The sequence below is a fragment of the Takifugu rubripes genome, chromosome 19 (genome assembly GCF_901000725.2).
Source record: "Takifugu rubripes chromosome 19, fTakRub1.2, whole genome shotgun sequence".
NCBI classification, from domain to species: Eukaryota; Metazoa; Chordata; class Actinopteri; order Tetraodontiformes; family Tetraodontidae; genus Takifugu; species Takifugu rubripes.
Genome location: NC_042303.1, coordinates 8,204,725 through 8,231,725, shown reverse-complemented (window position 1 = coordinate 8,231,725; position 27,001 = coordinate 8,204,725). Strand labels below are relative to the sequence as shown.

At 45.4% G+C, this 27,001-nt stretch overlaps 2 protein-coding genes across 3 annotated transcripts; both read left to right on the top strand.

Annotated features, from left to right (window-relative positions):
* The first annotated feature begins 296 nt into the window (after positions 1–296).
* Positions 297–2,874, top strand: LOC115246793 (SLIT-ROBO Rho GTPase-activating protein 3-like). Its single transcript, XM_029826172.1, has 5 exons — positions 297–482; positions 1,391–1,571; positions 1,659–1,808; positions 1,901–2,213; positions 2,377–2,874. Exons 1-5 carry the CDS (start codon positions 443–445, stop codon positions 2,821–2,823), a joined length of 1,131 nt encoding a protein of 376 aa, XP_029682032.1. The 5' UTR covers positions 297–442; the 3' UTR covers positions 2,824–2,874.
* A 7,704-nt stretch (positions 2,875–10,578) lies between these two features.
* rad18 (RAD18 E3 ubiquitin protein ligase) lies at positions 10,579–23,897 on the top strand. 2 transcript variants are annotated; one of them, XM_029826170.1, is made up of 14 exons: positions 10,579–10,745; positions 11,138–11,216; positions 11,512–11,573; positions 11,694–11,764; positions 13,706–14,124; positions 14,347–14,446; positions 14,860–15,047; positions 15,352–15,422; positions 15,735–15,795; positions 17,620–17,751; positions 19,414–19,540; positions 20,162–20,206; positions 20,629–20,712; positions 23,545–23,897. In XM_029826170.1, the coding sequence occupies exons 1-13, from the start codon at positions 10,695–10,697 to the stop codon at positions 20,642–20,644; spliced, it is 1,422 nt and encodes a 473-aa protein (XP_029682030.1). In that variant the 5' UTR covers positions 10,579–10,694; the 3' UTR covers positions 20,645–20,712; positions 23,545–23,897. The 2 variants fall into 2 exon arrangements, with proteins under 2 accessions (XP_029682030.1, XP_029682029.1); XM_029826169.1 differs by lacking the exon at positions 20,629–20,712.
* The last annotated feature ends 3,104 nt before the right edge of the window (positions 23,898–27,001 follow it).

The window sequence follows — 27,001 nt, the reverse complement described above, 5'->3', positions numbered from 1 at the left end:
CCCTCTTCTTCCCGTCACCAGTCTCTCCCAGTATAGTGATGAAAACATGATGGATTCCTACAATTTGGCGATCTGCTTCGGTCCGACCTTGATGCCATCCCGGATGGCCAGGATCCGGTAGCGTGCCAGGCGCACGTGAATGAGGTCATCAAGACCATCATCGTCCACAACGAAGTTTTTTCCCCAGTCAGCGGGAGCTGGACGGCCCAGTCTATGAGAAGTGCATGACTGGGGGAGGAGTACTGGTGAGTGAGAGAAACCAGGAGCGTACGGATGTGGGGGGGGTGGGAAGGGAGCCTAATGTGCACAGTTATGATCGATAACCTGTTCAAGGATTTTATTAATAAAACAAACCTGACAACACACAAAGTCGACACATCGCTGGTTTTTATGGCCTGTTTGCCCGACAGCGACAGCCCCCACAGTGAACCGGGAACCATCGATGAGGCTGACAACGGAACAGAAACACACCAGCGATGAAGGTCAGTGCATCAAATGAAGCTTCCTTTTCACAAAGGGTGCTTATTTTACTGCTGTTTGTCTGCACTCACCGCTGTCACTCACAACATATACTTGTTTTTTTTCTTGTTCGACACCATGCTAGATGTCACCTTTTGCTACCCCCCAGTGGGGACTTTTTTTTTACCCTGCCTCACTGTCTTCGTCTAATGAGAGCAGCGACGTGACCTGTTGACCTCTCTGTCTGTGTGCACCAGCCAATGAGGGGGCAGGGGCGACCCCCGTCTTCCTCCGTACTGCAGCGCGCACACGTGGACGACTGCCCATAATGGGGTTATGTGATGAGGCGATGACATCATCGTCATAATCATTTACATGCTCCGACCTTCTGAAGCGGTGAACGAAGTCCGTGAGGTGTTTTTAGTCCTGTAAACAGTGCTGGCATGCAACACTGCAGCGTTGATCGGCGTGTGTGTGTGGTGCTCCCCCCCCCCCACACACACACACACACACTCTATGCTCTTTCTCTTTGTTCAGTTTTTAGTCAGTAATCCTCCCAGGACTTCATCCTTTGTGCTGTATTTCCCCAGCTCTCTGCACGCCTTTGAATGCAGAACTGGGCCAGCTATCAAAGCCTAAACACACACATGATGCACAGAAAAGCATCTGAAGTTGGTGTGGGTTTAGAGTCAGTGAGCAGGTGATGACGTCTCTACAGGCTGTTACTAGCTCAGACTGTTCGTCTGTGGCAGCGTCGGTCATATAAAGTTACAGGTTCTGCCCTTTAAGTGCTTTAATCGGGTCTCATGACCCCTGTTGCCCGGTGAAATGCTCTGCAGACTAGAGAATTTCATTTTTATTTAAGACACAGCGATGATTTGTGTTGTTGGGTATCTGAATGAGCTGACCTGGTTCTGAAACATCCTTCCAGAGGTTGAGCAGATCGAGGCCATTGCCAAATTCGACTACGTGGGCCGCACGCCCAGGGAGCTCTCTTTTAAGAAGGGAGCCTCTCTACTCCTGTATCACCGTGCGTCCGAGGACTGGTGGGAGGGACGCCACAACGGCGTGGACGGCCTGATCCCTCATCAGTACATCGTCGTCCAGGACCTGTGAGTAGCTACAAATGCCTTCGGTCCGAGACTTTCAGACGAAGCTGATTGAGCGTTATGTGCCGTGCTGACCACCTGTTCCACCAGGGACGACGCCTTCTCCGACAACCTCAGCCAGAAGGCAGACAGCGAAGCGAGTAGCGGACCACTGCTCGATGAAAAGGGCTCCTTTAAAAATGATGCCCCCTCCCCATGTGAACACGCGCCTGAATTCAGTTTTGGAGGTGTCATGGGGAGGCGAGTACACTCAGAATTGTCTTTTCTTTTCTCCCATTGATAAACTTCTGTTCTTTCATCGTCCTGCTGCTTTGATCTAATCCCAACCCCAGGGTGAGGTTACGGTCCGACGGAGCCGCTGTCCCTCGACGACAGAGTGGCACGGAGACCCACAGCCCCACCAGAGTGACTGACACGCCCCCACGGGCCGCAGCTTGTCCCAGCAGCCCTCACAAGATGTCCCTCAGCAAGACCCGGATGGAAAGCCCAGAAAAGAGGCGCCTGGGTACCTTCGGCAGCGCAGGAAGCATCTACCCGGACAGAAAGGCCTATCCCGAGGGACATCCTCTCAGGCCAGTGACAGGGGCCACTCGCCACAGCAGCCTGGGAGACCACAAATCCCTGGAGGCCGAGGCTCTTGCTGAGGTATGCATGAGAATTCCACGTCTGTGTGGTGGTTTGCTGCCCTCAGCACCAGAACCCAAACATCAGTCTGGAGCTAAAAAGGCAGATGAGGAATATTTTATGTTGACATTGGAGAGAAATGATTGAGTTGTTAATTTTATCTGTTTTGTCTGATTTCTGCCAGGACATAGAGAAGACGATGTCCACGGCCCTTCACGAGCTGCGTGAGCTGGAGCGGCAGAACACCGTTAAACAGGCCCCCGACGTGGTTTTGGACACTCTCGAGCCCATGAAGAACCCCGTCAGTTCCGAGCCCGGCAGTCCGCTCCACACCATCATGATCCGGGACCCGGACGCGGCCATGCGCCGCAGCAACAGCTCCACCTCCGAGATGATGACCACCTTCAAACCGGCCCTTTCTGCCCGGGTGGCTGGTTCTCAGCTGCGGCCCCCTCCCATGAGACCGGTGCGTCCTCCGTCCGGCCAGCACCGATCCAGCAGCTCCAGCTCTTCGGGCGTCGGCAGCCCCGTGGTGACTCCGACTGACAAGATGTTCCCGAGTAACAGTACAGCCGGAGGTCCCAGCGTGAATACGTCCGGCGATGCTGGCGATAAGTCGGGCACCATGTAGCGAAGGCTCAAACTCTCCCCAGACGTCAGAGAATCGGGAGGAAGTGGCGGCTGATGTTGCGGAGGCAGACGCCGGCATTTCACCCCCATTCTCCGACTGACTGGATTCACGCGATCAGGAAGCTCTAGAAAGCGAGCCGGCAGCGTGTTTCCATGGCGACGGCGGCTGCAGAGCCCGGTAGGATAAAGCTCGGCCCTCTCCGAAATTTGATTGATGTGTAGAAAACGCGCACAAAGACGTTTCCGTTTTACCTCACTTGCAACCGGCGGCAGAGGAAGCATGTCGCAGCGGATTTCAGTTTCCTAGCCAGCACAACCCGGTCCGGTCCCTCCTGCCGACGGGTAGGAAACACCTCATCTGGACGGGCGTAAATTCAGGCCTATGCACCGTGACCGTCCACTGGGGTCACTGGCCAACATACTTGAGATAGCATTTTTTTCCCCTGTCTTTACAGTTATAAAGAGGATATTTAGCAACGAAGCATCTTGGGTGACAATGAATCTGCATGTTTGGTTTCGAAAAATACCAGAAATGTTCTCAACATTTCAAGTGTGACAGAGGTGGAATGATGACTTTTTGAAAAGAGCATCAAATTGCATTTTAGTTACAAGGTAAAAAGTATTATACTCCAGTCTGCCGGGAATTCTTGCATGGATATATTAAAAGTCATTCTGGCATGTTGATGGCTTATGACGTTTCAGTTCAGGTCCTCCCACATCACACACAGCTGAACTCTGGGCTGTTTCCTGACACTCTCTATAGAAGATGTACTGACAATGTAGAAAACCGGTGGTAAACCTGTACATAGTAATATAGTATAGGTGGGTAATTTCTGTGTGTTTATCTTGGATAGCCTAAAAAAAGAGGGGAGAAAAGCTCGTAGTGGGGATCTCCATCTTACGAAGATCTTCGTCGCTTCGGAAAGTGCAAATGTTATAACTGGCTGTGAAACAAGGGACTTTAAATCTTGTATTGGTCTGTTGTGTTGTAGACAGATGGCAAAACTGAGAAAATGTCTGTAATGTTTATCACCACCTCAGCGTTTTGCAAGCATTTGGCCAAAATATTAGCATATACTTCTCATTTTGTCATTATTTTATTCATTTTGGTGGTTTCATCTTTAAAATGTGACAGGCAGAGGAGCTTGAGGTGCTGTGGGGATAAATTACAGGTACCTCTTGTTCCCCAAAGAGTTCCCTGCATTTCTGCGCTGTAATGTCTCATTCCTATTCTGGGCAGTTAAACAATGGCTGTGGTAAAATTGCACAAATCAAATCAATAGTGAGGGGTTTTTTTTGTTTATATTTGTCTTAGGAAACTGGCCTCATCATTACAGGGAATGTGAAGCCACTTGTTGCAGTTGCTTAAATAAAAATGGTAAAACAAAAAAAAAAAAGCATGTGACTGGGCTTTTAGTAACTATTTCTGGATTCTGGTGCATTCCACAGTAAGACATGCTGTGACTTTGAAAAGGAAAAGTCTTTTTACAACCAGATCGGTTATTTATCAGTCATTGATTGATGTTCCGAATGCGACTGACTGGAAATTTCGCGCAGTACACGCGCGCCCTCTGCTGGCAGCCACCTACCATTGCTTCCCACCGTGCGTGATTGTGCGTGATCGTTAAACTCATCGTCCTATCGATTTGTGTGGCCTGGTCCACCTGCTGAAAACATATAAATATAACGAAACAGCATCATACTTTCTTGGGGGGAAAATGAAGAAAGCACATTTAAAAAAGTTAAAACAATCGTTATATTTAACTAGACTGTTGTTTTTGCTTTATTTATAAACAGTTGTTTAAGTGAAGCAGAACATGTTTGTGCCTTTGGAGCACGACTTCGATTTTTATTGGACTTTTATATTTACTTTTTTAAGCTTTGAATTGTTTGCTGTAGTTATTCTAAACCTTTTTGACCATTCGTTTCTGTTCCTTCATGTCATATAAGGACATTCCTGTCATCGATTAAACTGAATATATATGACTTTTATCTCTTTCTTTTTTTTTTGGTTATATCCTGTGTGAATTGCCTGTGCTGTGGTTGAGCCGTGAATTATTCGCTCCCCCCTTTTTCCTTCCCTCTCGGAGCCCAGTGTGATGCTCCTAAATGGACGTTTTCTTTTCTCGAATGTGCGATAAAGTTCTGTCTCGACTGACCTTTAGAGCCCAAAACATGCGTGACGGCCATGTTCTGGACCTCTGGGGTGTCACTTCCTGTATCGGTTGTCCGATGAGGCTGTTTGTGTGTCTGACTGGTTGAACCCATGTGATGTAATGTGCCCAACTCCACTGATTGGATGTCCAAACTTCCTGCATCCAAATAAAACCATCAATGTTCTGTGAGCTGAAGCAGTGAGTGAGTTTTTTTTTTAAACAGTGTAAAAAAAAAACCAACCCTCTAAATAGTCATGTTATATTAAGCTGTAACTGAGATTTTATTCATGTTTAACGTGTAGAATTTGGCAAACTTTCTCCATGTGACACATTCTGGTTTGCGGTGTTCGGTCGCAGGACAGAATTTAGCCTAAAGAAGTTCCTCGGCTGTTCTCCAGAAGAACCACAGAGACCAGCAGCAGCCACAAAAGCTTCCTGCCAGCTCTGATGTTTCCCGTGTTGATGGCTTCACTCTGTACAGGAAGTCCCTCAAACGCTGACATCCTGTTTGTGTTCCTCCTGATGTCCATTCTGCGTGCCTGCGGTTGGAGTCGCTGCAGCGCGGCGCTCGAGAAATTGAAGCGACTCAGCTGAACTCGATAACATTGATCTCGGCGTGAAACGGTGCTCCTGCTGTCAGCACAGTGCAAAGGAAACATCACATGTGTGCAGTGTGAGCTGCATGGCCATGATAACAACCCTCTAACATACTCAAATTATCTCCTTGAACTCTACGAATGTAAATTACAACCGCATGTGGCCTGTTTGTAGTTACTTGAGTGGCCACAGGATGGAGGGACCTCAGCAAACAGTGTTTGACTTGTGTAGTTGCCACATAGATTTCTTAAGCAATTGTGTGCTGTCATAAGGGCCAATAAAGGGAGGCTGAGATGATTAAATCTCCATCTGAAATTAGATTTCTGCCCTGTTGATTGGAGAACATTACACCAGAAGAATGAACAATTAGCTTGACAGGGCCAATTCAAAGATGCAACTATGTTATTTATATGTATTTATCCGTTGCTTTTCCCTCACAACAGAGAGTAAATGTAATACAGCAAGTAAATAACATTGACAAACTCTGGCTTCAGAGGACGCTTAAAAAGACGCCGCAGAATTAAGCTCAAGACCGCCCCCTTGTGGTCAGAACTATAGTGGGGTCTTAAACCCAATCCTGCAACGACAAATCCAGCCGGGTTTTCTGTCCCATCATGTAGAGCCCCGCTTTCACCTGGGACCAGATACCAGGTGGTCGTCTTTGTTTTTGAAGATGCACTTTTCAACCTGATTTAAAAAAACTATCCTTATTGTTATTTTCTTTTTCTATGGTCTTTCGGAATGCGCCCCGACTCTTCACTGTTTGACACTTGGATTCCAGCCCAGGCTTATCTATCTTGAGTTTTCATGGTGTTTCTTCAGGAGTTCCCTTTCCTCCCAGTCTAAAAACAACCATATTAGACTGATTGGAGTCTTCCATAATAACCGTAGCTGCTATGCACTGCTATGTGTTCTGGAGGACTAAACAATGACCAGATAAAACAAACAGGGAAAAAAAAATCCCTGATACTGGCAGGTAGAATAAAACAAATCTAAAGTTTCTTTCTTTGGCAAGAATCTGATTTATGCCTTTAGAATGAGGGTTGCTTCATCACAGAAAAAGACGTTCCAGCTGGTTTGAAATACACCCTGCTGGCCATAATTTGACTCAAAGTGCTGCAAAATGTGGACGGCTTCTTGCATGAACCTTTCACCCGATGCTCTCAGCCGGGCTTCATCAAAGTAATTAATGCTGAAGCATTTACCCTCTTGAGTTAAAGCCCCTGGAGAGCACACGGGAGAGCTGTGGATCATTCAATTTCCTGATCAGAATAACAATGATGGTTAATGTGTTTCATGCAGTTGCATACTATTTTATTTTATAACCCTAAACCTCATCCTCAATGAGAAAGTAAACTTGCATGACAGCAACATATTTCATCATATGCCCCCTGTTGCTTATATGTTTACTCTTTTAAAAATTCCATATAGATTCCACATGCAAACAAAAAGAAAGTACATTTCTGAACTGTGTTTTTTTTTTAAATATATGAACTAAATATTTAGGCAGCAAGGCATCAAATCTTTCTTTACATAATATATGAATTAATTAAATCACTTTACGTTTGGCCATTTCAGGAGATTACAAACGTAATTTGCTACAGTGATTCCTTAAATACATTAGCTTTAGCACCAAAGGGCCGTTAATGTCTACGTATGTCTGTGATGTCGATGTCTTTTGTGATGTTGGTCCAGCACACGTCGTCCTCCTGAGAGGACAAGAGTCGCCTCTCCGAGCATAAACAGATGATTCGATTATCAGACTGTCAAGGTTACAGCGGATGACGGAATCCGGTGACATTTCCAAGGGCTAGATCTGATCTGCAAGCATAGCGGAGCAGGTCAGTGCATATAGAGCAGATAGAATGAGCCCAAAGCCTCGGGGCAGGCGCGGCTGCTGCCTGTTTTCATCACTCCTGCAGGTTTTTAAACAAATCGCAGCATAAAACATGACGAGTCGTGTAGAAAACCTCTGCAGATTGACAATAAACACATGCACGACGACAACAGCAGCACAGTTGCTGTTCACCATTTATGTTTTACTGTGGCATGTTGGGAGGCTCTTTGACAGTCAGGAGGGAAGTTGGAACTGTGGCTGTTGAAGAGCAGGATGCTGAGGCGAGATGGTGCACTTCCCCGCTAATGAGTCCGCATCGCTAGATGTTGATGAATACAAGTACCGGTAGTAGCTCAATCATCCTGAATATTCATGGCAAATAAATGATACATAATCAAACCAAAGACAGGTGCTGTTCAATAACATTAGTACGTATTCAGAAGAGGACGGCTTCAAACCGCAAGCTAGAAAAAGGGAACAGTGGCAATATCGTGTGAACTACAACAGTGTAGGCTAAATGACAGCTTTGTTGACCACCAGGTTGATAAAGCTGAAGCACAACAAACTTGTTTTTCATCCCTGTACACAACTCTGACCTTATTTCCTGCTTCTCTGCCCTCATTAAAACCCAGCACAGGTACGTTCCTGTGTGCTGGGCAACGCATGGCTTAATAACACAGCTCAGGGCCTCATTAGACTTCCTTCTACACGTGGAGAATGGATAACAATACAAGACTGTGCAGTCCTCCAGAATATATTTTTTCACCTTCTGAGGGAGGCTGAGATGATGGGATGAGCATTTGAAATCAATTTATCCCGATCCTATAGGAAATGTGGGCTTCTCGCCTTAAAAAACATAAAATTTGAGCAGAGATGACGTTGGACTCAATTCGATGACTAAAGTTTACTAGTTGTGCTTTCAATATTTCTATTGTAATATGACACAACTCAAAATACAAACTGACTTTTCCGCCATCGTTTAGGTAAATAATTACAAACAAGAGAGCGACCCCGGGGCCCAGACTAAAACAGACCAGGCCCCGGGGTCATTACATTATCCCTGGAAATGGAGACGCTCGCATTCACTCTGTTTATCATCTCCCTCATACCAGCGTGAAATCGCGGCTTGGATGAATTTACAGAAATTAAATATCACGCTCATTTTCCAGGCACATCAGAGAGTCTCAGGGGGAAACAGTTGGTCAAATTCCAGCTGGGATGATAAACTGCCGACAAGCTGACATGTGTTCTGAATGAGCATTTATTAGAAAGTTCTGATTGAATGTTCCCCTCTTTTTAAATGAGTGTGTGACGTATTTACTCCCCTGAAGAAACGAGCCATACTGACACTCTGCGAGCTCCTCTGACCGCTCGTCTGACACCATCAGTAATGAACTGTCTAAAAATATTTCCATGACGTCGTTCAAAGAGATGACAGCAGTTCCTGACACGCGGGCGACATTCTCAGTGACATTCGGCATGATAAATGCCAAACAAAAGCAGATTCATGCTTCCCTGCACTGGAAACCTTGTCACCAAATTATTTGGTATTCTATAGAGAGAATGTGCACAAAAGTCATTAATGCTTGACTAACGTTGTCAAATTATGTTCCTGCCCAAATGCTTCGGGGGCTTGTATCCTCCAAACCAGCAGGAAAATCTAATTACAGCTCATAATGCCTGTGGATATTTGCCTGATTGGATAATCACCTTCCAGCACACATGACAGAGTTCAGGGCGAATCCATTTGCATGAAAATGTCCCCTTGTCTGCTAGAGAGAACACGGGGATGTAAAGACCCGACCGCCTCCTTAAACATCACACGCATGCTTAGCACACACGTACAGTAAATGTCACGTTTACATTAGCAAGTGGACGCTTTGCTCATTGCCTTGGCTGGAAAATAGGTTGAATCAGCCTGCAAGCAGAGAAGGAAAAGAGCTGAAATCTTGGGTAAAACGTGCCAGTATGACAATAAAATATTTATCTTAGTGAAATAAGGCTGGTCGGCTGGAATTTTGTTGGCCACCAACAGACCAGTGATGTAAAGGTGAAAATAGCTCATTCACCACTGGGAGCTTGACACTAGCTGTTAGGATCACTGCGGCACATTAAAAGTGGGGAGTTTAAGAACTCACCCTCAACAGGGCGGCTTGAAAACAACCGTCAAACCCATATGAGGCTAACGCCAGTATATTCTCGTTCTTATACCCTTGTCAATGAGGCTTACTTGTTCTATCTAGGCTTCAGATAGCAGAGGTAAGGCTGTCGCTGCAAAGGCCCCGTGGGTACGTCTGTTATTATGGAATACCCATTTTCCACTATCGGATTTCGATATGTGGTCACATTTAACAGAGCTTAAGCTGCGTGGCTTTGACACGGGTAATGAGATGAACACAAACATCTGAGAAAGTCTGCTTCATGCCAAGATTTTCTGCAAATGTTGAGCCAGAAATGATTATTTGGATTTTGCGTGCTCATAGATCTGAATATAAACAGGCTCAGATGGTCCAAGATGGATTTTTTAGTGAATTGGAAATGGTGGATGGAGGCAAAGGGGGAAAAAATATTTATGCAGAGATGAGAGATGATAATGAATGATGAAGATGAAGGCATGGGCTGCAATGGAGAAGATAAAAGTTTATATTACGAGAGAAGAAGAGCAGACATGCAGCTTTTAGTAGACATAATAAGAAATACTTTAATAAACACTTTTGCAAAACACAGATATGTTTGGATCCGTTCTTCACTACTGCTAATAATAATCTAAAATATTGTGATGCACTTTTCCCCAAAAAAGGAGATATACAAGACATAAAAAATACATAAGATGCAGAAACAGCGACATACATTTAATTTCTTAATGAATAAAACATTGAAGAAAGAAAGGAGAAAGTGAATCGCTGTTGATAAATGGGCTAAACTTTAGCCTTTAGAGTCTAAAGGCTAAAAACGGTGATTTAAAAAACAGAACTGTTGTAACTGCTAAAACAAATGATTTGGAACAATAGCTTTCATTCATAAAGTAATGTTTGACGTGTAAAGCAACGCATGTCTGTTCGACAGAAAGCAGATGTTTAGTTGTATCAACAAGAAAAAACCAACTAATATAAATCTCAACTCGCTCTCAAAACCCTTTGATCCTTTATTTTGAAATTGCGTAACAGCGGAAGTCGCCGATGAAGCCGGAAGTTTCTCCCTGAGCGGGATTTTGGATTCAACATTAGAGATGTTTTAAAATTGTTTCTTTTCCACCCAGTTTTTGCTATTTACATTACAAACATGGCGTTTCAGATCGAGTTGGATCTACCGCCCCCCCTTGCATCTCTGAAAGTAGGTTATACATTTATACATATGCCTGTATATGTTTTGAAAATGTACCTTTATGCAAACACGGCGGCTGCTAGCATACATACACACACACATATTGTTGGGTTACAACAGGTTTACAAAGCGTTAGACAGCAAAATAAAAATTGTTTGACATGCAGCTAATAACGAGTTTAAGTAATAATTGAATAAAATGTTACCTTCTCAGTTTTAGATGTACCGTAAGGGTGTAATGTAGCAATCTGGGGCACGAAAAGAAGCACCGTTATTGTTTGTCTTAATTTATGAATGGCATATATAATTCTGTATTAGGGTAAATATGCACGGGCATATGTAGCTTTTATTATTTAGGGGTTTTATCAGCTCAGTTTTTTGTTTTCCTCTTGTCTTTTCCAGAATGTTGAAAATCTGCTTCGGTGCCCGATTTGCTTCGACTTTCTGAACATAACGATGATGACCAAATGTTCTCACAACTGTAAGTTGAGCTTAATTGAGGTAGTTATGTCAATCTTTGGGGAAGGAGAGCAGCTAATTTGAGATTTAGTAGGTCCGAATATTTGATGTTGGTCTGCGGCTGGAAAACCTGATTTAAAACTGCAGAATCTATCATTGACCTGCATCTAATTGTGTTTTAAAACATGCAAGAAATGACATAGCGAGATTATCTTGCTTTGGTATTATTTAGTAGTAGTTTTGTGCAGCTAATTTAATGCAGTTAATGTATATTTATATTGTTTCACTGTAACTAAATCATCTTTATTTTTGTACAGTTTGTTCTTTGTGCATTAGACAATTCTTTTCCTACAAGTTGCTGTGTCCAGTTTGCAATACAGTAAGTATGTACAGGTTGTTTTACTTTTAAAAGAATAGACATTAATAATTCAGAACTGCAAACAAAAGCATTCGTTAGCAAAAGAGATGAGCTTTGTCGTGCTTCTCTCTGTCTTTTCAGCAAGCAACCGACCAAGATCTTAGAAATAACCGCTTGTTGGATGACTTGGTGACTAGCTTTCAACTTGCAAGGTAATTTAAGTAAGCATATTCTTTTGCACAGCACTTTCAGTTGAGGCCGTTGACCTTTGCTATGTGTTTAAAATGAAGAGAGGCTTATGGGCAGGGGCTGAGCAATGACATGTGGGTGCTAGGGGCATCTCATGGACGCCACGGGACACCTGCCAGATGCAAACAGTGTTTAGCTCTCAGTTACAAAGTTGACCCTAATTTCTTTGGTTGGATTTGAGGATGGAACTGTGACCCACCACCCTTCTGGTGGACGGATGTACAGCATCTGTAATAAACACTTGCTATGTCCAATTTTGCAGTTTAACTTGAGCCAGTAAAAATACCACTAAAAATACATTTTTACTATAATTTCCACTGATCCACTTCCATTTTAAAGACTTTCTGTAAATCGTCGGTGTCGCCTGGAGTCATTCAAAGTTTGATCCACTTTTCTTGTTGCGTTGCTGCTTTAGGCCTGACCTTTTTCAATCATCAGATGTGTCTGGTGACATTTATCGCGGTGCCAGAAACCGCTCCTTTCTTTTGCTGGTACTGTTGCCACCTGCTTCCTCCCACTGGTGGCAGAAATGACTGAAGAGGATATTTGGGCTCTCACAGTGGCCTTTAAGGGTCTGTCTGTAAACTAACCTTTGTCATCGTCTGGGCATCAGTGGGCAGACAGTGACAGAAAACCGTTTTTCATTTCGTGTTTGGGATGACCAGCGTATTTGTCAGTGAGGATGCGTCACGCTTTCATCAATCACTTCAGTGTTATCAACACCGTGAAAGCTTTCCCGTCTGACCACAGATGTTCTGATTGCCATCACTATGAGGGGCTTGGCCCTCTGGTTTTTTAATTTCCTGTTGTCTCGTTGAGCATCTAAAACATGGAATTCCCTGACTTTGTCATGACATTTTACACTTTTTAGAATAGACTAACAAAAACTACTTGGTCAAATTCAGTTATCTGCCTTCTCTGACTGGAACAATAAATAACATTTATTTTTGGGCCTGTGTAAATGTCTCCCTTGGGGACGAGGACAAACAAAACATCGGCCCATATGGCTTCTATCTGCTTTACGGTTTGCAGATTGCTCCTTTAATTGTGCCTTTGGCCCATTTCTCAGGGTGAAACTGTGCGTAAAATACAGCGGTAGGTTGTTTCTGGCTAGGGCTGCAATTCACCGTCATTACACAGAAGTCCTGAACCTTTCGCTAATCATTAACTGTTTTCCCGTCCCATTTTTGTCTTATCGCAGTAACAGCAACGCTGTCATCTCCATCTGGAGTTCTTTCACGTTTTTTGGAGCTGGGGCAGCATTAGCCTGAATTATGTAAATATATTTTCTTAGGTACGCTCATGAATGACAGCTTCCTCCAGTCAAACACCAGTTCAGCCTCTTTTTTAGGGGATTTGTCCTGACTAGATAGGGGACGGCCCACACATAAGCGGACTGCGTCTGGGATTGGATATAATTTCCCACTTTTTGTAATTAGACACGAATCACATAAATCGATTGTTGTTTTTTGTTTTTAAAGCCCTTCAGATTAAACAATGTTCTGCAGCATGTTCAGAGAAAGGGACGCCTGTGGGGGGGGGGGGCATCAAGCATAAACAAGTTTAAATATAGAAAGGAGAACATAACACACCTCATTAATTCCATTTTACTGCCCGGCAGTTTGCTGTCCACATCTTAGCCCAAGACTGTAGCCACAGTGTCTAATCTTTTTTTTGGTTAAGCAGGAAAGAAGCTAACAGTTTGGGTGAATCTGAAATGGTTTTACTCACTGTGCTGCTTTTACTCTTTTTTTTTTTTTTCCCTTGGTTTTTTTTTTTTTAAATTTTACTTTAGAAGCTGTCATTTGATTTTACGCTCAGTCTGTAACCTACAAGATTTTCTGGTCTTTTCAGTTGGAACAAATTTTTCTGAGCAAGTACTTTTTCTTTTTCTCCTCCTGTAGGCAGCAACTGTTGAAAGTAACATTCGAATCCCCTCCGATTTCCCCAAAGAGCCCTGCTTCAGCCGTCAAATGCAGAACTCCCAGGCAGAAAGAGCAGGCGTGTAAGAGCTCGTTTCTGAGCAACTACTTCCAGAAGAAGCCAAAAACCTCTCCCAGTAAAGAACTCTGGGCGCCCAGCTCCATCTCTCTGCCTGCGGAGGAAACAGAAACTGGTGGCAGCCGCCGTTCCAATGAGGTCGACCTCCATTCATCATCCACGCCGCTGGTGGTGAAGGAAGAACCGATGGATGTGGAGGAGGAAAATCTCCAGCTTCTGAAATCAGTCAAGCAGGAGAGCACAGCCTGGCCCAGTCCCACTTCTGCTCTGGAGGCTGCTCATTCCTCATCACCACCGATTGACATAAAGCCCATAATCAAAGGTGACGCTTTGCTGTCACCTTCTGTGACTCACTGTGCTGCTTTCCGAGGAACCAGCTTGTTAAGCTCTGCTAGTACACATTTGCTAGTGACATGTCACCTTTCTCATCCTACCTCTCTGAAACATGTCTCTCTCTCACCTGAGCCGCAGCAAAGACATAAATCTGGTGCAGCAAGCTTTGAAGAGTCCGACACTGAAACAGGCTTTTATGTGTCTTTTGCAGTGGAGTGCCCTGTGTGCTCTGTGAGTGTGCCACAGCACTTTATTAACAAGCATCTGGACACGTGTCTCACGAGAGGGGAGAAGAAAGAGAGTTTGAGGAGGTAAAGCACCCACTCAATCCTTTTTACTCTTGTTTGCACAGAGGCACCGAGATCCTCGCGAAAGTGAGAACAGAAGAGAGCGATAATGTGTCAGCGACGGAAGCTGTTGGGACGGAACTCACTGCTCCCGCTCATCGTCAGTTTCTTCAGCATGGCGTTGAATTTCTCCCAGATTCTTGTATAGTTAGTGCTGTCAGACTGCCGTGATTTTTCTCTCTCATTTACTTAGCACAAATATAACCGACCCGTCATTGTCGATAAGGAAATGTTTTGCCAGTATAAGGTCTCATGTATTGCCCAATAGGCTGGTCTCATTAGAGGTGTGGGTCTTTATTAATCTTACAAAGGTTACTGCGGAGCCAAGAGGAGTCCACCTCTGTCAGGTAAAATGACTCTTTCCACATCTGCCGTAGTTCCCTTGGCAAGAGCAAGCGTCCGATGGCGAAGCTGGTGTACAACCTGCTGTCTATGTCGGAGCTGAAGAGGAGGCTGAAGGAGTGCCATCTCTCATCACAGGGCTCTCGAGATCAGCTGGTCAAAAGGCACCAGACTTTTGTGCACATATACAACGCCGAGTGTGATTCCCTGAATCCAAAATCAGGTAATCCACAGGCCTTGCTGCGTTCTAAACGTTTGGTCTATTTTAAAAACAGAGAATGTTTAAAGAGTAAGTGAAATCTGATATTTAAAGGTGTTATTTATCTGAGCTGCGATGACATCATAAACAGTGATGTACTCCTTGCTCTCTGGATTTCCTGCTCTCCTCACGCGTTCACTTTGCTGAACGCTGTTCACTTGCACGTAATGTTTCAGTCACTTTCCTGTAGCAAAGTCACCCGTGCCATGTGTGCATTGTGTATGTGCCACCTTTGCCTAACCTAGTGGTGTTTCCTCTCTCCCAACAGCTGAAGATATTGCCAAAGAGGTGGAGGCCAGCGAGAAGATCAGGCATCGGCTGCAGGGAAAAGTCCAACCTGTATGTGTGAAGCAGCATGGATTTTTTGTGTCTGGGCCTCCGAGTGTTGTTTTGATGAAAGGCAGTTCACCATTTTGGCAAATGGAGCCTGCAAACAGAGGAAGCGAAGGCAGTGACAGGAAGTCCAGTTAGTGTGTGTGGCACCGGGAAGAAAAGAGAGCTTTTGGTTAAAAGAAAAGGTGGAAGAATTATTGTAAGAGGAAAGCAGTGCTTGTTTGAGCTGCAGGATCCAGGATGTTTTCATATGTTGCCACTTTCATGCAAATCATGACTAGTTTTATTCATTTATTTGCCATTTACATTCAATTACAGGCCATGATGTTCTCCAAAAATCAGTCTGAGAGGGAGATTGATGAGCTGCATTCAAATTACAGTAAGTGACTATTTTCTGAGACGGCAGATGCTGCGCGTTGCCAAGGCGATCCCTGAAATCAATGCTAACAAGTCAGTGCATCTCAGTGCAACTTTCCATTGCATGAAACAGATTTAACCAGCTCCTGTTAAACCTTGTTTCTTTTTTTTTTTTCTTCTAATATTCTTCTCATGTTCTCCACTGTTTATCAAATGTTGGACAAATATTCCGTACTTGTCTTGGCCCAACACTTGTGTGTACAGGACCAGGGCAGGAAATAAAGACATCCCATTCAATCAGTTTCAGGGTCTCAGTTTCAGATTAGGCAGGAACAATCTAGAACGATCATTTTTATTCTCTTTCAACAGCCATTGCAAAAACAATTTCTTCCCGACAGCACAAGACAGAGACTAGAGTTCACAGTAGGATGTCTAAAGTATGAAATCCATTCATTTTATGGGAATGTTGTCTTCTGGTTGTCTTCCAAACAACCAGATTATTTCAGACAGATATATTCACTTTATATTTACATCAAATTTACATACCATTATATTAACTGTGCATAAACAGACATTTTTTTACTCCCTGTCGGTGGAAATCGAGTGAATAATGCAGCAGGTTTGTGAGTTTGAATGTAAGTTTCTGTTTGAGTGTCTAAAGGTTTTATTTCAGTGTGAGCTCAAAGCTAATAAGCTAAAGGGCCTTGCTGAAATGGGCTGAGGTCTGGATGTGGTCTGTGGTTTTATTGTGTCGTCGGGGGTCGAAAACAGCTGCTTGGATTATCTGAATTTGTTTGCATGAGATGAAAAGCTTCTTGGAAATGACACTGATGAACAAACTTAGCGGTGGCTGAAATATGGATGTGACTCACAGCAGGTGGGGGTCTATAAATAGCAGCGCCGCTGTGATAACCCCTTGATTTATCAGAGAAGGATGCGGATGACTCACTCTGCCATCTTCGGGAGTAGCGAGTGAGCAGACGGGAAGGTGAAAACGCTCCTGCGTACTGTCCAAATGTCCTTTGTGTTTATACGTTAGCGGGTGATCATTCAGGCCACATCGTCAAAGCCCACGACTGACGGCAGGGAAAAACCTGGCAAGCCTCCAAGGAAATATCCTCTCCGATGAATTTCTCTACTACCATCATTTAAAAAAAAAAAAAAAAGAAGCTGTGCTGTAATTATAAGGCCCTGATTAAATTACCTTATACCCTATAAACTAGCAGCTATTACACAGATAAATGATGTTCAGCGGTGTAAATTCATTTTATAGTGGCTCAGTTAGAAAAAGAAAGTAATCTGCAAATGATAAAACAGTAGATTTGGTCTGACTGAACATTTGATGGACTTTAAGGGGAATTGAGACGCACAAACTTCCCATTCTGATTGACAGATAAGGAAAAAAGGCTTTTCCCCGGCCAGTTAGTCAGCTCATATCTACTCAGAGATGCTTCTAACAGGCAGAGGAATCAAAGCTCTGCACTGGAATAGAAGCTCCTTGGGAACCTTTTTCACAGAGAAATTAATGTTCGGCTGATTGACACTTACCCCCCCCCCCCCCCCCCCCCCCCATCCCTCTTATCTTTAACAAAGTTTTCCTACAATATTGGAAGAGGTCGTCTGAGGTTTTCTTACCTTTTTTGGTGCGTGTTTGAATTTAATTTCACGCATTTCAGCCCATTTGGTGTGTGTAGCCAGCTGTGCGGCCCCCGCCATGAACAACTGCACGTTGCATTGTGCTAATCAATTTTGCATTGACTTCAGTGAAAGCTGCTGCTCACCTCTGATGCATCAGGACATTTAAATTTCGGACTCCCCCCCCCCCAACATGTGTGTCTGCCTGCAGGGAAGAAGAACAGCAGCGAATTCTCCCGCCTTATTGCCCAGGTCCGGGGTCGCAGAGAGACCAACAAGCCGGCTCGGAACACACGGGAAGATGCTGTGAAAGAAGAGAACTCGGCAGAGGCGCACGCTGCAGGTACGTTATAAGAATACCTCATATTTCATCTGACAGCTGTTACAGTTTTCCATTCCTGTGGCTCTCCAACCTGCTCCTTTAAATTCAACCATCTGTCCATCTCCCGCTTGAATCATACATTATATATGAAGGGAGGGGAAGAGCTGCGTCACGCAGCGGGTACAGCTGTCGTCCGATGTGTTTGTCTGCGAGAGACAGCACGTCAGACACTGACAGGATCTCTGTCAGAGGCCCAAGAACAGATGTCAGCGCAGTAGCAGCGTTGCCGCTCTAACACTGTTGCATTTACGCTGATTCCTTGGCAGAGACACCCGGGGTGGAGGGATCGTTATCCAGACTGTTTTAAGAAGTGAACCGTGTTAATACTGCAGAGTTTCACATCATGGCGGTACCCGGCACATAATCAGTCTCAGATGTGGCTGGACCAAAGAGAAAATAAATGATGTAAGGAGGGATTTCCTCCTGACGCACCGACCCTTCTGCTCCAGGCCTGGTTGGATCGGGACAGTAACGGGTCATTAGCTGTGCAAAAGCGATCCTGCGTATACCCGGAAAGCAAGTCATTCCAGTGTGTAACCGAGCAGGAATCAGAATATGACAGCCGACACAAAGGCAGCTCCTAAATCTGCCACTGTTCCGATGGATCCAGACTATCGGTGCTCATTTCTCAGATCAGGATTACAATCATCAGACAAACGGGACAATCGGTCATTTCCCTCTCCACCACTTAGCAATAATAGATTCCTCACAATCCTGCGTTGGAATGTTTGGAAGTTGGTATAATTTCCCACTTTTGATGTGCCCAGAAAGAGAATAAATGCTGTTGTTGTGTCTCGGTGCAGCTTTGGTCCCAGACTCCAGTTGGTCACACTGGGACAGGATCTACCCTCCAAAGTGTCGTCTGCTGTGGGGTAATCTCCCACACATACACCCAGAACAGACGGTTGAGCCTTCCAGGCCGATCGGCCCTTTGCACGGCTCGTCCAAGGACTTTTCCTTCAGATTAAGGGACGACTGGCTCCAGCCTCCCTCGACAGATCCGTCCGTTCAATAAAAATGGTTAAAGAGGCTTCTGCCGCTTTGCTTAGATGTTTGTTTGCCTCCGAGCCTCATTATTCGTCATTATCGATGAAGCTTAAATTGTTTTCCAGACTCTGTTTACATGCGTACACTGTGCTAATTAGAAGTGAGACGTGGTGAGAAACAGAACTGTGGTGGTTAAAAATTGGGATTGATGGATGAAATGGCGCCGTTCCTTTTCCATCCATCCAGGGAGATGATGTGTTTGTGCCTGCCTGCAGGGATAAGTCACACCATCCTGGCAGTAATGCTGTTAGCATCTGTAGCTGGTGGACTGGACGGTCGTGCTGTGATGATGGGATACTGTTTCCATGGTACCAGCAGAGTCCTGTAAAGACTGACCACAGTACGCCTTGTCCTTGCATTAGGGACAACCTTTCAACATACAGGGGTGTTCATGTGAGCAGGTTCATTCAGAAACGAAAAATGGGACAAAAAGCTAACGAGGCTTGAATTTAGATCCCCCCCCCCCCAACACACACACAAAATCTTTCACTTTTTGACTGTTTTCTCCTCGCGGTGACCAACATCACCATCTTCATTAGGGCTCGGCCAGTTTTGATTGACATGTCTCGTCTCCAGATAAAGTTGAGCCGACCCAATGCCGCTTACCCATTAAGGTGGAAGACAGAGGAAGTGACGAGGATCCATCTGCTACAAGTAATGAATGGCCCCCCAGTCCCACCAGCAGCGACGTATCCATCAGCAGGTGAGTCCTCTGGAGGAACAACTTTGGTGCCGATGGTCGTAGAGACGGAGCAGCAGCTGTAGCCGCCGTCTGGGGCGTTGCTAATTCCCCCTTTAGGAACAATAAAGTTTTACCTGTAATCATTCAGAATTATCTGTTGATTGAGCCTTCATATATGAATCGGAGCATTTGGTTCTGGTTCAGTTCTGCTGGTTTGTTTAGAAACACGCCATTGCTGCTGGATGCAAACCTGTAAGCCCGGTTCTGCTGGTTCTACCCACAATCTGACCCTAAAAACGCGATGAAAGCCTTAAAAATGTGTATCATTTGAGCTGATCACGAATGAAAAGCTGCGACATAATGAGATCATGGTGTGATCAAAGCATCACTCATGAATCAGGTCTCATACGAGGTCGCTACGCCTCCAGCTACCAAACCGCACATAAACATTGACGTCTTAATGGACTGTAGACCTCACCCAAGCCTCCTACAGGCGTCCTCTCATGGCCGTAACGCTTGCTGCATATTCATCAGTTTTCCAAGCGCTCGTACGCGTTGATGCTCGGATTCAGACGCGATCCCGTCACATGTGAACCTGCTGTTCTGCTGCGGACGACGTCTCACTCTTTCTCTCCGTTGCAGTTCCCTTTCAGACATCTTTGGTCCGGAGCCTGCTGCAAACCTTGAGTAAGTGTTTCTCCTTTCATTGCTGCCGTCGGGGAAAAGCGATGTTGTTTTGTGGGGTTTTAATTTGCAGCCTGTTCTCTATCTTCGCCCACGTTTGGAAGCAGGTGTTCGCCGCAGATTACAATGAGAAAACCTTCATAAACGTGCGCAGAGCCTGATTTGCATTTAGGTTCTCGCCCTCTTCTGTACATCACGAAAGTTTTCGGAGGCACTCCTGTCAGTCTCAGGCGGTGGAATTCTAATAAGCTCCACTAGGATTTAAAACCAAAGAACTCTGGTGTCTTTGTGTACGCCAGCTTGTCATTGCTTTTATTTTGAAAGGTCCTAGTAAATGTGATGGTGACTCACTGATAAGGATTCTACAGCCTGTTAATCCGCCTCTCCCTGTTCTGGTCCCCGACTGGGTAATGGTGCGGTTTCAGGCAGAAGCCTTACTGACCTCTGAAATGATGAGGGGGCTGGCGCGCCACGTGGGCCCCTCGGTGCTCCGCTTCCTGCTGTTCTGGGTGAGGACGTGACTCCATACCACCTATGTGATGAGGGCCGCGATAAGGTCAAATACAGTCGAAGAAACGCACCATCTGACTTGTAAAATCCTTCCCGTCCTAAATTAGACTCAAGTTCACGTCATAATCTGTTTCCCTGCTTTGATCCCGGTCAGATGGAGCTCATTGAGCAGGGTTGTGGGTCCTCTCAGCTCATTCCAGGCTCCCCTGTGATGCTTTTCCTCTCCTGTTCTTGGGAAATGCGGACGCCTCACTCATCAAGTTACTGGTGTCAACAGTTTGTTTAAAAAACCAGTGGACGCTCTCTCTTACATCGATGTCCCTCAGCCCTCGCAGTCTGTTTGTAGACGTTAACACTCCTGAGGATCGTATCGCCACAATCTATATTGCCGTACGTCAGTGATAAATACAAAGTCCAGCGATAGTGGAGCTCCCATTACGTCTGTGAACAGTGGCCCCTTCACAGAACCTTTTAACATCTCGTGTTTGCTCCTTCATCATCTGCATCACGTGATGGGACAGTTTACATCCCTCTGTCCATCAGAGACAGCGCGCAGACAACTGAATTAAGCTAGAAGTTTCAGTTGGAGGCGACGTGCCGAAGCTTCCATTTGGGATCATGAATTATGCAGTGAATTCCATAGATCCGCTCCAAGGACATTAAGAAAGCCGTGCGTGCTGCCATGTCCCAGACAGCAGAAACAAATGCAAATAAACAGCGTTTAACTTTGAGCTCACTTGTTCAGCCTCGACATGTCTGACCTTGAGCCAAAGACAATAAATTCTGAATCTCTGGGGTTTGTCCAGACTCAGGAAATGACATTGAACGGCACTGAAACGGAGAATTAGGGTCGTAAAATCAGTAAATTCTAAACCTTATCAGTATTTTCATCAGATGTGCTGTGAAAGGATGAAGTGCTCGGTTTATTTTAGGAACAGCTGAACGTCCATCAGAGCTTTGACTGTCGAACTGGGGCCGTGCGGTTCCAACAACTGAAAGGCAGATTCCTGATGAAAATAAACGTTCCGGTTGTCCGCGGACATCATCTCCCCTCCAAATAATCAGCAAAAATCAACAGCCCTCCACCTTTGTGAGGACACGTTTATGGCCGGTCCCTGTAAATGTGTCCACGTAGAAGACTGTTGTCTTCCTTCTAAACCCAGAAGCCCAGCGGGCTGTTTCTGGACCCGTCCCAGATGAAGACCCTGGACCCTCTCCCCGTGGTGACTGATTAACTGTCCTTGACCAGTTCACGCCACCGGTCGGCCTGTAGTTCAGCTCTTGAGCGGCGCCGCAGGGTCCATCAGGTGTCAGAACCAAGAAACACCGATGTGTCCATAAACCACCAGGGGAATCAGCTGGTTTTAAATCACTAGACTCTCATCAAAATGTAATATCTTATAGTTTATTTTCAGCCACTTTGATGTGAAAGGAGCCAGCACATCAATATTTAATAATCCTGTAATTTAAAGATCTGCTTCTGGAAATCAATTTTCTCTGACTGCCGCAGCTCCATATTTTCCGTTTCACCTCCTCTTTCCAAAATTCATCGCAATGAGCTGTCAGCATGTCAGAAGGTATAAGTTGTTAGTTTGAAGTGGGATTTATTTAAATGAAGAGGTGCGTTGCCTCAGCACCACGGCGTGGGCTAACGCATGATTAGACGAGATGAAGTCGATGGGAGACGAACACGCCTTCAATGGCCTGATTAAACAATTATAATAGCAGAACTTTTCTGTTGACCTGAAGCGGAGCTGCGTCTGAGTCACAGGCTGGGAAAACTGGCAACATCGTTTTTTGTGTTATCACACCAAATATTTCCCAGAGACTGTTGTAGCTACTGTAGCATGAGATTAATTAATCCAGTGTGAGTGCCTGATGTCAAACTGCTCGTTTATCACCATCTATCTAAACTATGCGTGAGCTTTTTGTCCCATTCTTTTAGATTTCCCCATTTCAACAACAATAACAGAGATGCAAACATATGGAGTATTGCTAATTAGCTTAGCACAGGTACTAGTAGTGACCCGGAACCATTAGCCTTCCCTCAGGTTGGATCAAATAAACTTTATGAAAACAGGAAATGGTCGTCATGGTTACTCCAGAATTGGAAACATTCCAGTATGTACTAAGCGGTTCCAAATCCTAAAATTCAAGAACGGTCTGGCCAAAGTCCTGCCTAATATGGTAAAACATAAAGACAAATAAAACATAAATGTTCCGGTGACTGTCGCCATCAACAAGCCTGCTCTTTTATTTTACTGCCAGTCTTTGTACTAGGCTAATTAGCAGCACGGTCACCATAGCGATAAGGGCCCAGCTTTTAATCGGTCTCGCTAAGTGGATTTCCATCTTCTCTTCATGTGTATGCGGGGGCTTCTCTCGTTTCCTCCCGCAGCCCATAACCACAGCCCCAGATTAAATTATATTAAACCTCGGTGTGGGTGTGACCGGTGATGTCCAGTGATGCGCTGGCGATGACTGTTGACACCCGTCCTGACTCTGTTGGCACCCACACGGTCGACAGAAGTTGTTCTTTCATGCCTGCGGTTGTTCTGTGCTGTAGTCATGATGTAACCTGCAGGTCAGAGCCGCTGTTTTCACTCCCTGCTCCTCTCAAGTCTGATAAAAGCACCACAGCGGTTCCCTGGTGCGCGAGGAATAGTTTTTTGAAATGTTTTTTTCTTTAACTCGCCTCTTTAAGGTTGCCTTGGTGTCACGGTTAAACACGTGTCCTCAGAATGACATCCATATGTGCTGTTTTATTAGTCCGGCACTTCAGGTCTCACATTAGGAAAACCAATAAACACGTCTGAAATGATGTCATGCAGAGAGACGACGAGGACCGCCGTCCACAAACGAAGATCACGCTCCAGAAAAGAGGACGCGGACGCGTCGCCCGTCCCTGGGAAACGACGCCGTAAAACGTAACGGCCAGAGATCCCCGATTCCAGCACCCTTGAAGCGCTTTTCAGTGTTAGCCAAGATTTCCTTTGACTTTAAAAGCAGGCTCACTCCTGTATTAATAAACGCAGCAATTATCTTTTCTCCCTGATTAACTGTAGTTTTCAGCCTGTTTTTACAGGTTTTTATATGTCTGTTACCTTTGTAACTGAATGCATTTTTGTACTATTTTCAGTTTTATTTTCAGTATTACTGAAATAAATATCCCACATTCACAGCATTTGGTTGTGCCGTTTCATTGTGTGCACATGTTTGTGTAATTGTTCCAAACGCCACAGCTCGACCTCAGGCAGCCCCGTCAGGCTGGTGTTTCCAGATGTTGCTGTTCAAGCTCTCTTAAAAAAGACAGCGTAGAGGATCATAGACGGAGGCTCGTCAAGCTCCCTTCGAAATCAGGCGACGTCCAGCGGCGCCATCAGCTCAGGACAGGAAGAGACCGGAGACCCTGGAGGAACCCTCTCCTGTCTGCAGCAGGTTGGCCACGGGAGAGTTGCAGCCGCACGGCGTCGCAAACATCTGTATTTGAATACGTTTCTTTAGTAATTGAATCCGAAGCGGGTGCCGATCACCGCCCAGGCTGATGATGGAAACTGGAGATTTGGACCGGCGCGTCTGGAGTCAGCAAAAAGATGCTCGGCAATTGTTTCTCCTCAGACGGAGCTGCTATCACCCCTCCGGCTGTTTCTCCCTGGTGTCATTAGCACGTCTGTATCTTCAGCCGCACGAGAGGCCCGAACGAGACCTGACTGGGCCCTCGACGGGTGAAGTGCTGAAGAGTAAACTGGCTCTAATGACAGCTCAGGGTGAGGGTTAAAGTCATTTCTGGACTCTCCTTTAATCCAAGGCTGTCTCACCGGTGGTGATTAAGGGCTCCTCGTCCTTTCAGCACCAAGTGTAACAGTGTTACTAAATCTTAAGTTCGGCTCTGAGGGCTGCTGCTCTTCAGCCTCACATCTCCAGGTTTTCCAGGCTTTCTTATCGACGCAGGAGCTGCACGTCGGACGTGTGGCCTTGCGTTCTGCTGCAGGGAATCTTCTGCTTCCACATTCATAGCAGACGCAGTCCCGAAAATGAGCTCTGGAAACTGGATCCAGTTGATTTCTCAGGCGACCCTGCCTGTCAGAGAGGATCGACTGGGACTTTCCTGTGAGACAACGTACGTCCTTTTATTTATTGGCCCGACTCTCAAGAGCTTAATCTAATCAATCACCCGCAGGTAATCACACTGGAAAGTGAGATGAGCAAAGGGAGCTGGGAGTGTCGGAGCTCCAGAACTTCTCCGTTTGATTCACCAATGTTTCCACTCGGGGTGAAACTGCGACCAACCACTTTATCCTGTTACATTCATCAGGACACCTTTGGGATTGAAGATCATAGAATTATGACATTAATTAATAATAATGATATTCTGTTCTGAGAACAATGTAACACACACACACACACACGTTCTAAACCAATAACTCCTTTTAGCAATTTTCTGCCGCCAGTTTGAAATGAAACTCTCGCCGGCGGCAGCAGGTTTGTGATGCCAGAGCAGATGGAAATGAAGTTAATGGAGTCGCAAAAAGCGCCGTATGTGGTGTAATTGCGACGGCTGCATGTTTGGGTGATCGAACATCTGCTGACAGCTGTCAGGGGCTCCTCCCAGAGCTGCAGGAACCTCAAGCGGACGCACGTAGGGCAACTGAAGCGACTGGCAGGAGGCAGGAGGGCAGTTTGATGTCGGGGGGAGCAAACGGTGGTTAAAGAGGTCAGCGGTGATGGAGGGCAGCTGAGTGAGGGGGGGGGGGGGGGACAATAGAAATCTCTGTTTACATAAACGCATCACGCAGCAGGTCGTAAAACCCGCACTGTTTGTGTCAGGACTGCACCCAGATCAGTTTTCCCTCGGACTGGCCTCCAGTGGAAGAGCTCCCTTTACTGGAAGCGTGCACGCAAACATCTGGTGTCATAAGCAAACACACCATCCGCGTCTGCGGATCAGGGGCGACTCTGCAGCGCTTGGTGGTTTGAAAGTGTTTTGCTGAAAACTTTTTTTTTCCCCATTTTGGAACCAGGAGCAGGGCCCCCCAGACTGGCCCCCCCCCCCCTCCCCTGTATCTGCTGGTTTTAATGGCGAGAGCCGTCAAGCTGACTGGAGGTTAATTAGAGGTGAAGCCAATTTCCTTAAACCATGTTTCAATTCCAGAAATATTCCCTCAGTGCGTAGTTTAATGTTGGAAGCTCCTTTTATTGGGTTTCAGCTGCCGTCGCGCTCAGAAAGGCAAAATCCTGCTTTTGAAATCAGGATTGCAGAAATCAAACAGTTAAATTGAACTTTAACCGGTCGGGATTCAACTGGAAATGAGCGGCGCGGAGACGGGAGCTCTGCTTTATTGTGTTTGGACATATCGACTGTTAATAATCTGCAGTTCCGTCACGTTCCAGACGTGGACCACCAGCGAGCTCTCGGACAATAAGTCTGGTTCCGAGCCGATCAGGGAGCCGTCACCGGATGTGGAACAACAAAGAAATCAATGGAAAGGTAACCAAAAAAAAAATGCTCTCAGCCCCCCAGGACACATGGATGACAGTTGGAATTCCCGTCTAACGATGACCTGTTGATGTCTGTCAGTGACCTGGTGGAGCAGCAGGCTGCAATTTTCTTTTCCAGTTTTGGATCCAGACAAAACCAATATTTGAATCAACATAACATAAATGTTGACAACGCTGCTCTGGCATGTAAATCAAGAGGATTTTTTTACCTCCTGTTGGTCTGTAAATCCGGAATAACCAGCCAAACCCTCACAATTCTAAATATCTGTCTGTCCCTAGAGCTCACCCTGTCTTTCCAAAGTAGACTTAAGTCTTTTCTCCTGAGTTAAAAGCTTGTAATTATTCTGCAGCTCAATCTTGTGGCTCTAGCTTTCGCCTGCTGAGTATTTTCCCATGATGCAGCCACTTGTGCTCATATTTATGTTCCACCATTATCGCCCGACCCGCCAGCCTCTGTATTTATCACCATCGCTACATTAAAGTGTAGCTACTGCGCTGCTACTTTTCCCTTCATCCCCAGATGATTTAGTCGTTCCCTTAAGTCTCCTGTTTTATAAAAATGCGCAGATCAATCTTAATATGTTGAATCAGAGCATCTGTGGTGTTCAGGGACATTTAGGAGAAACAGAAGCAGAATGTGGCTGATTAATATTTATTAACATGCCTGACATGTCAGGTGGTTGATGACTGTTTACAGCCACCAGTCAGATCCACAGATCTAGAAGCATGTTGAATAAAGGCTGAATCCACTCTAATAATGAATTGATCAGCGGCCTCGTTAATTATTGA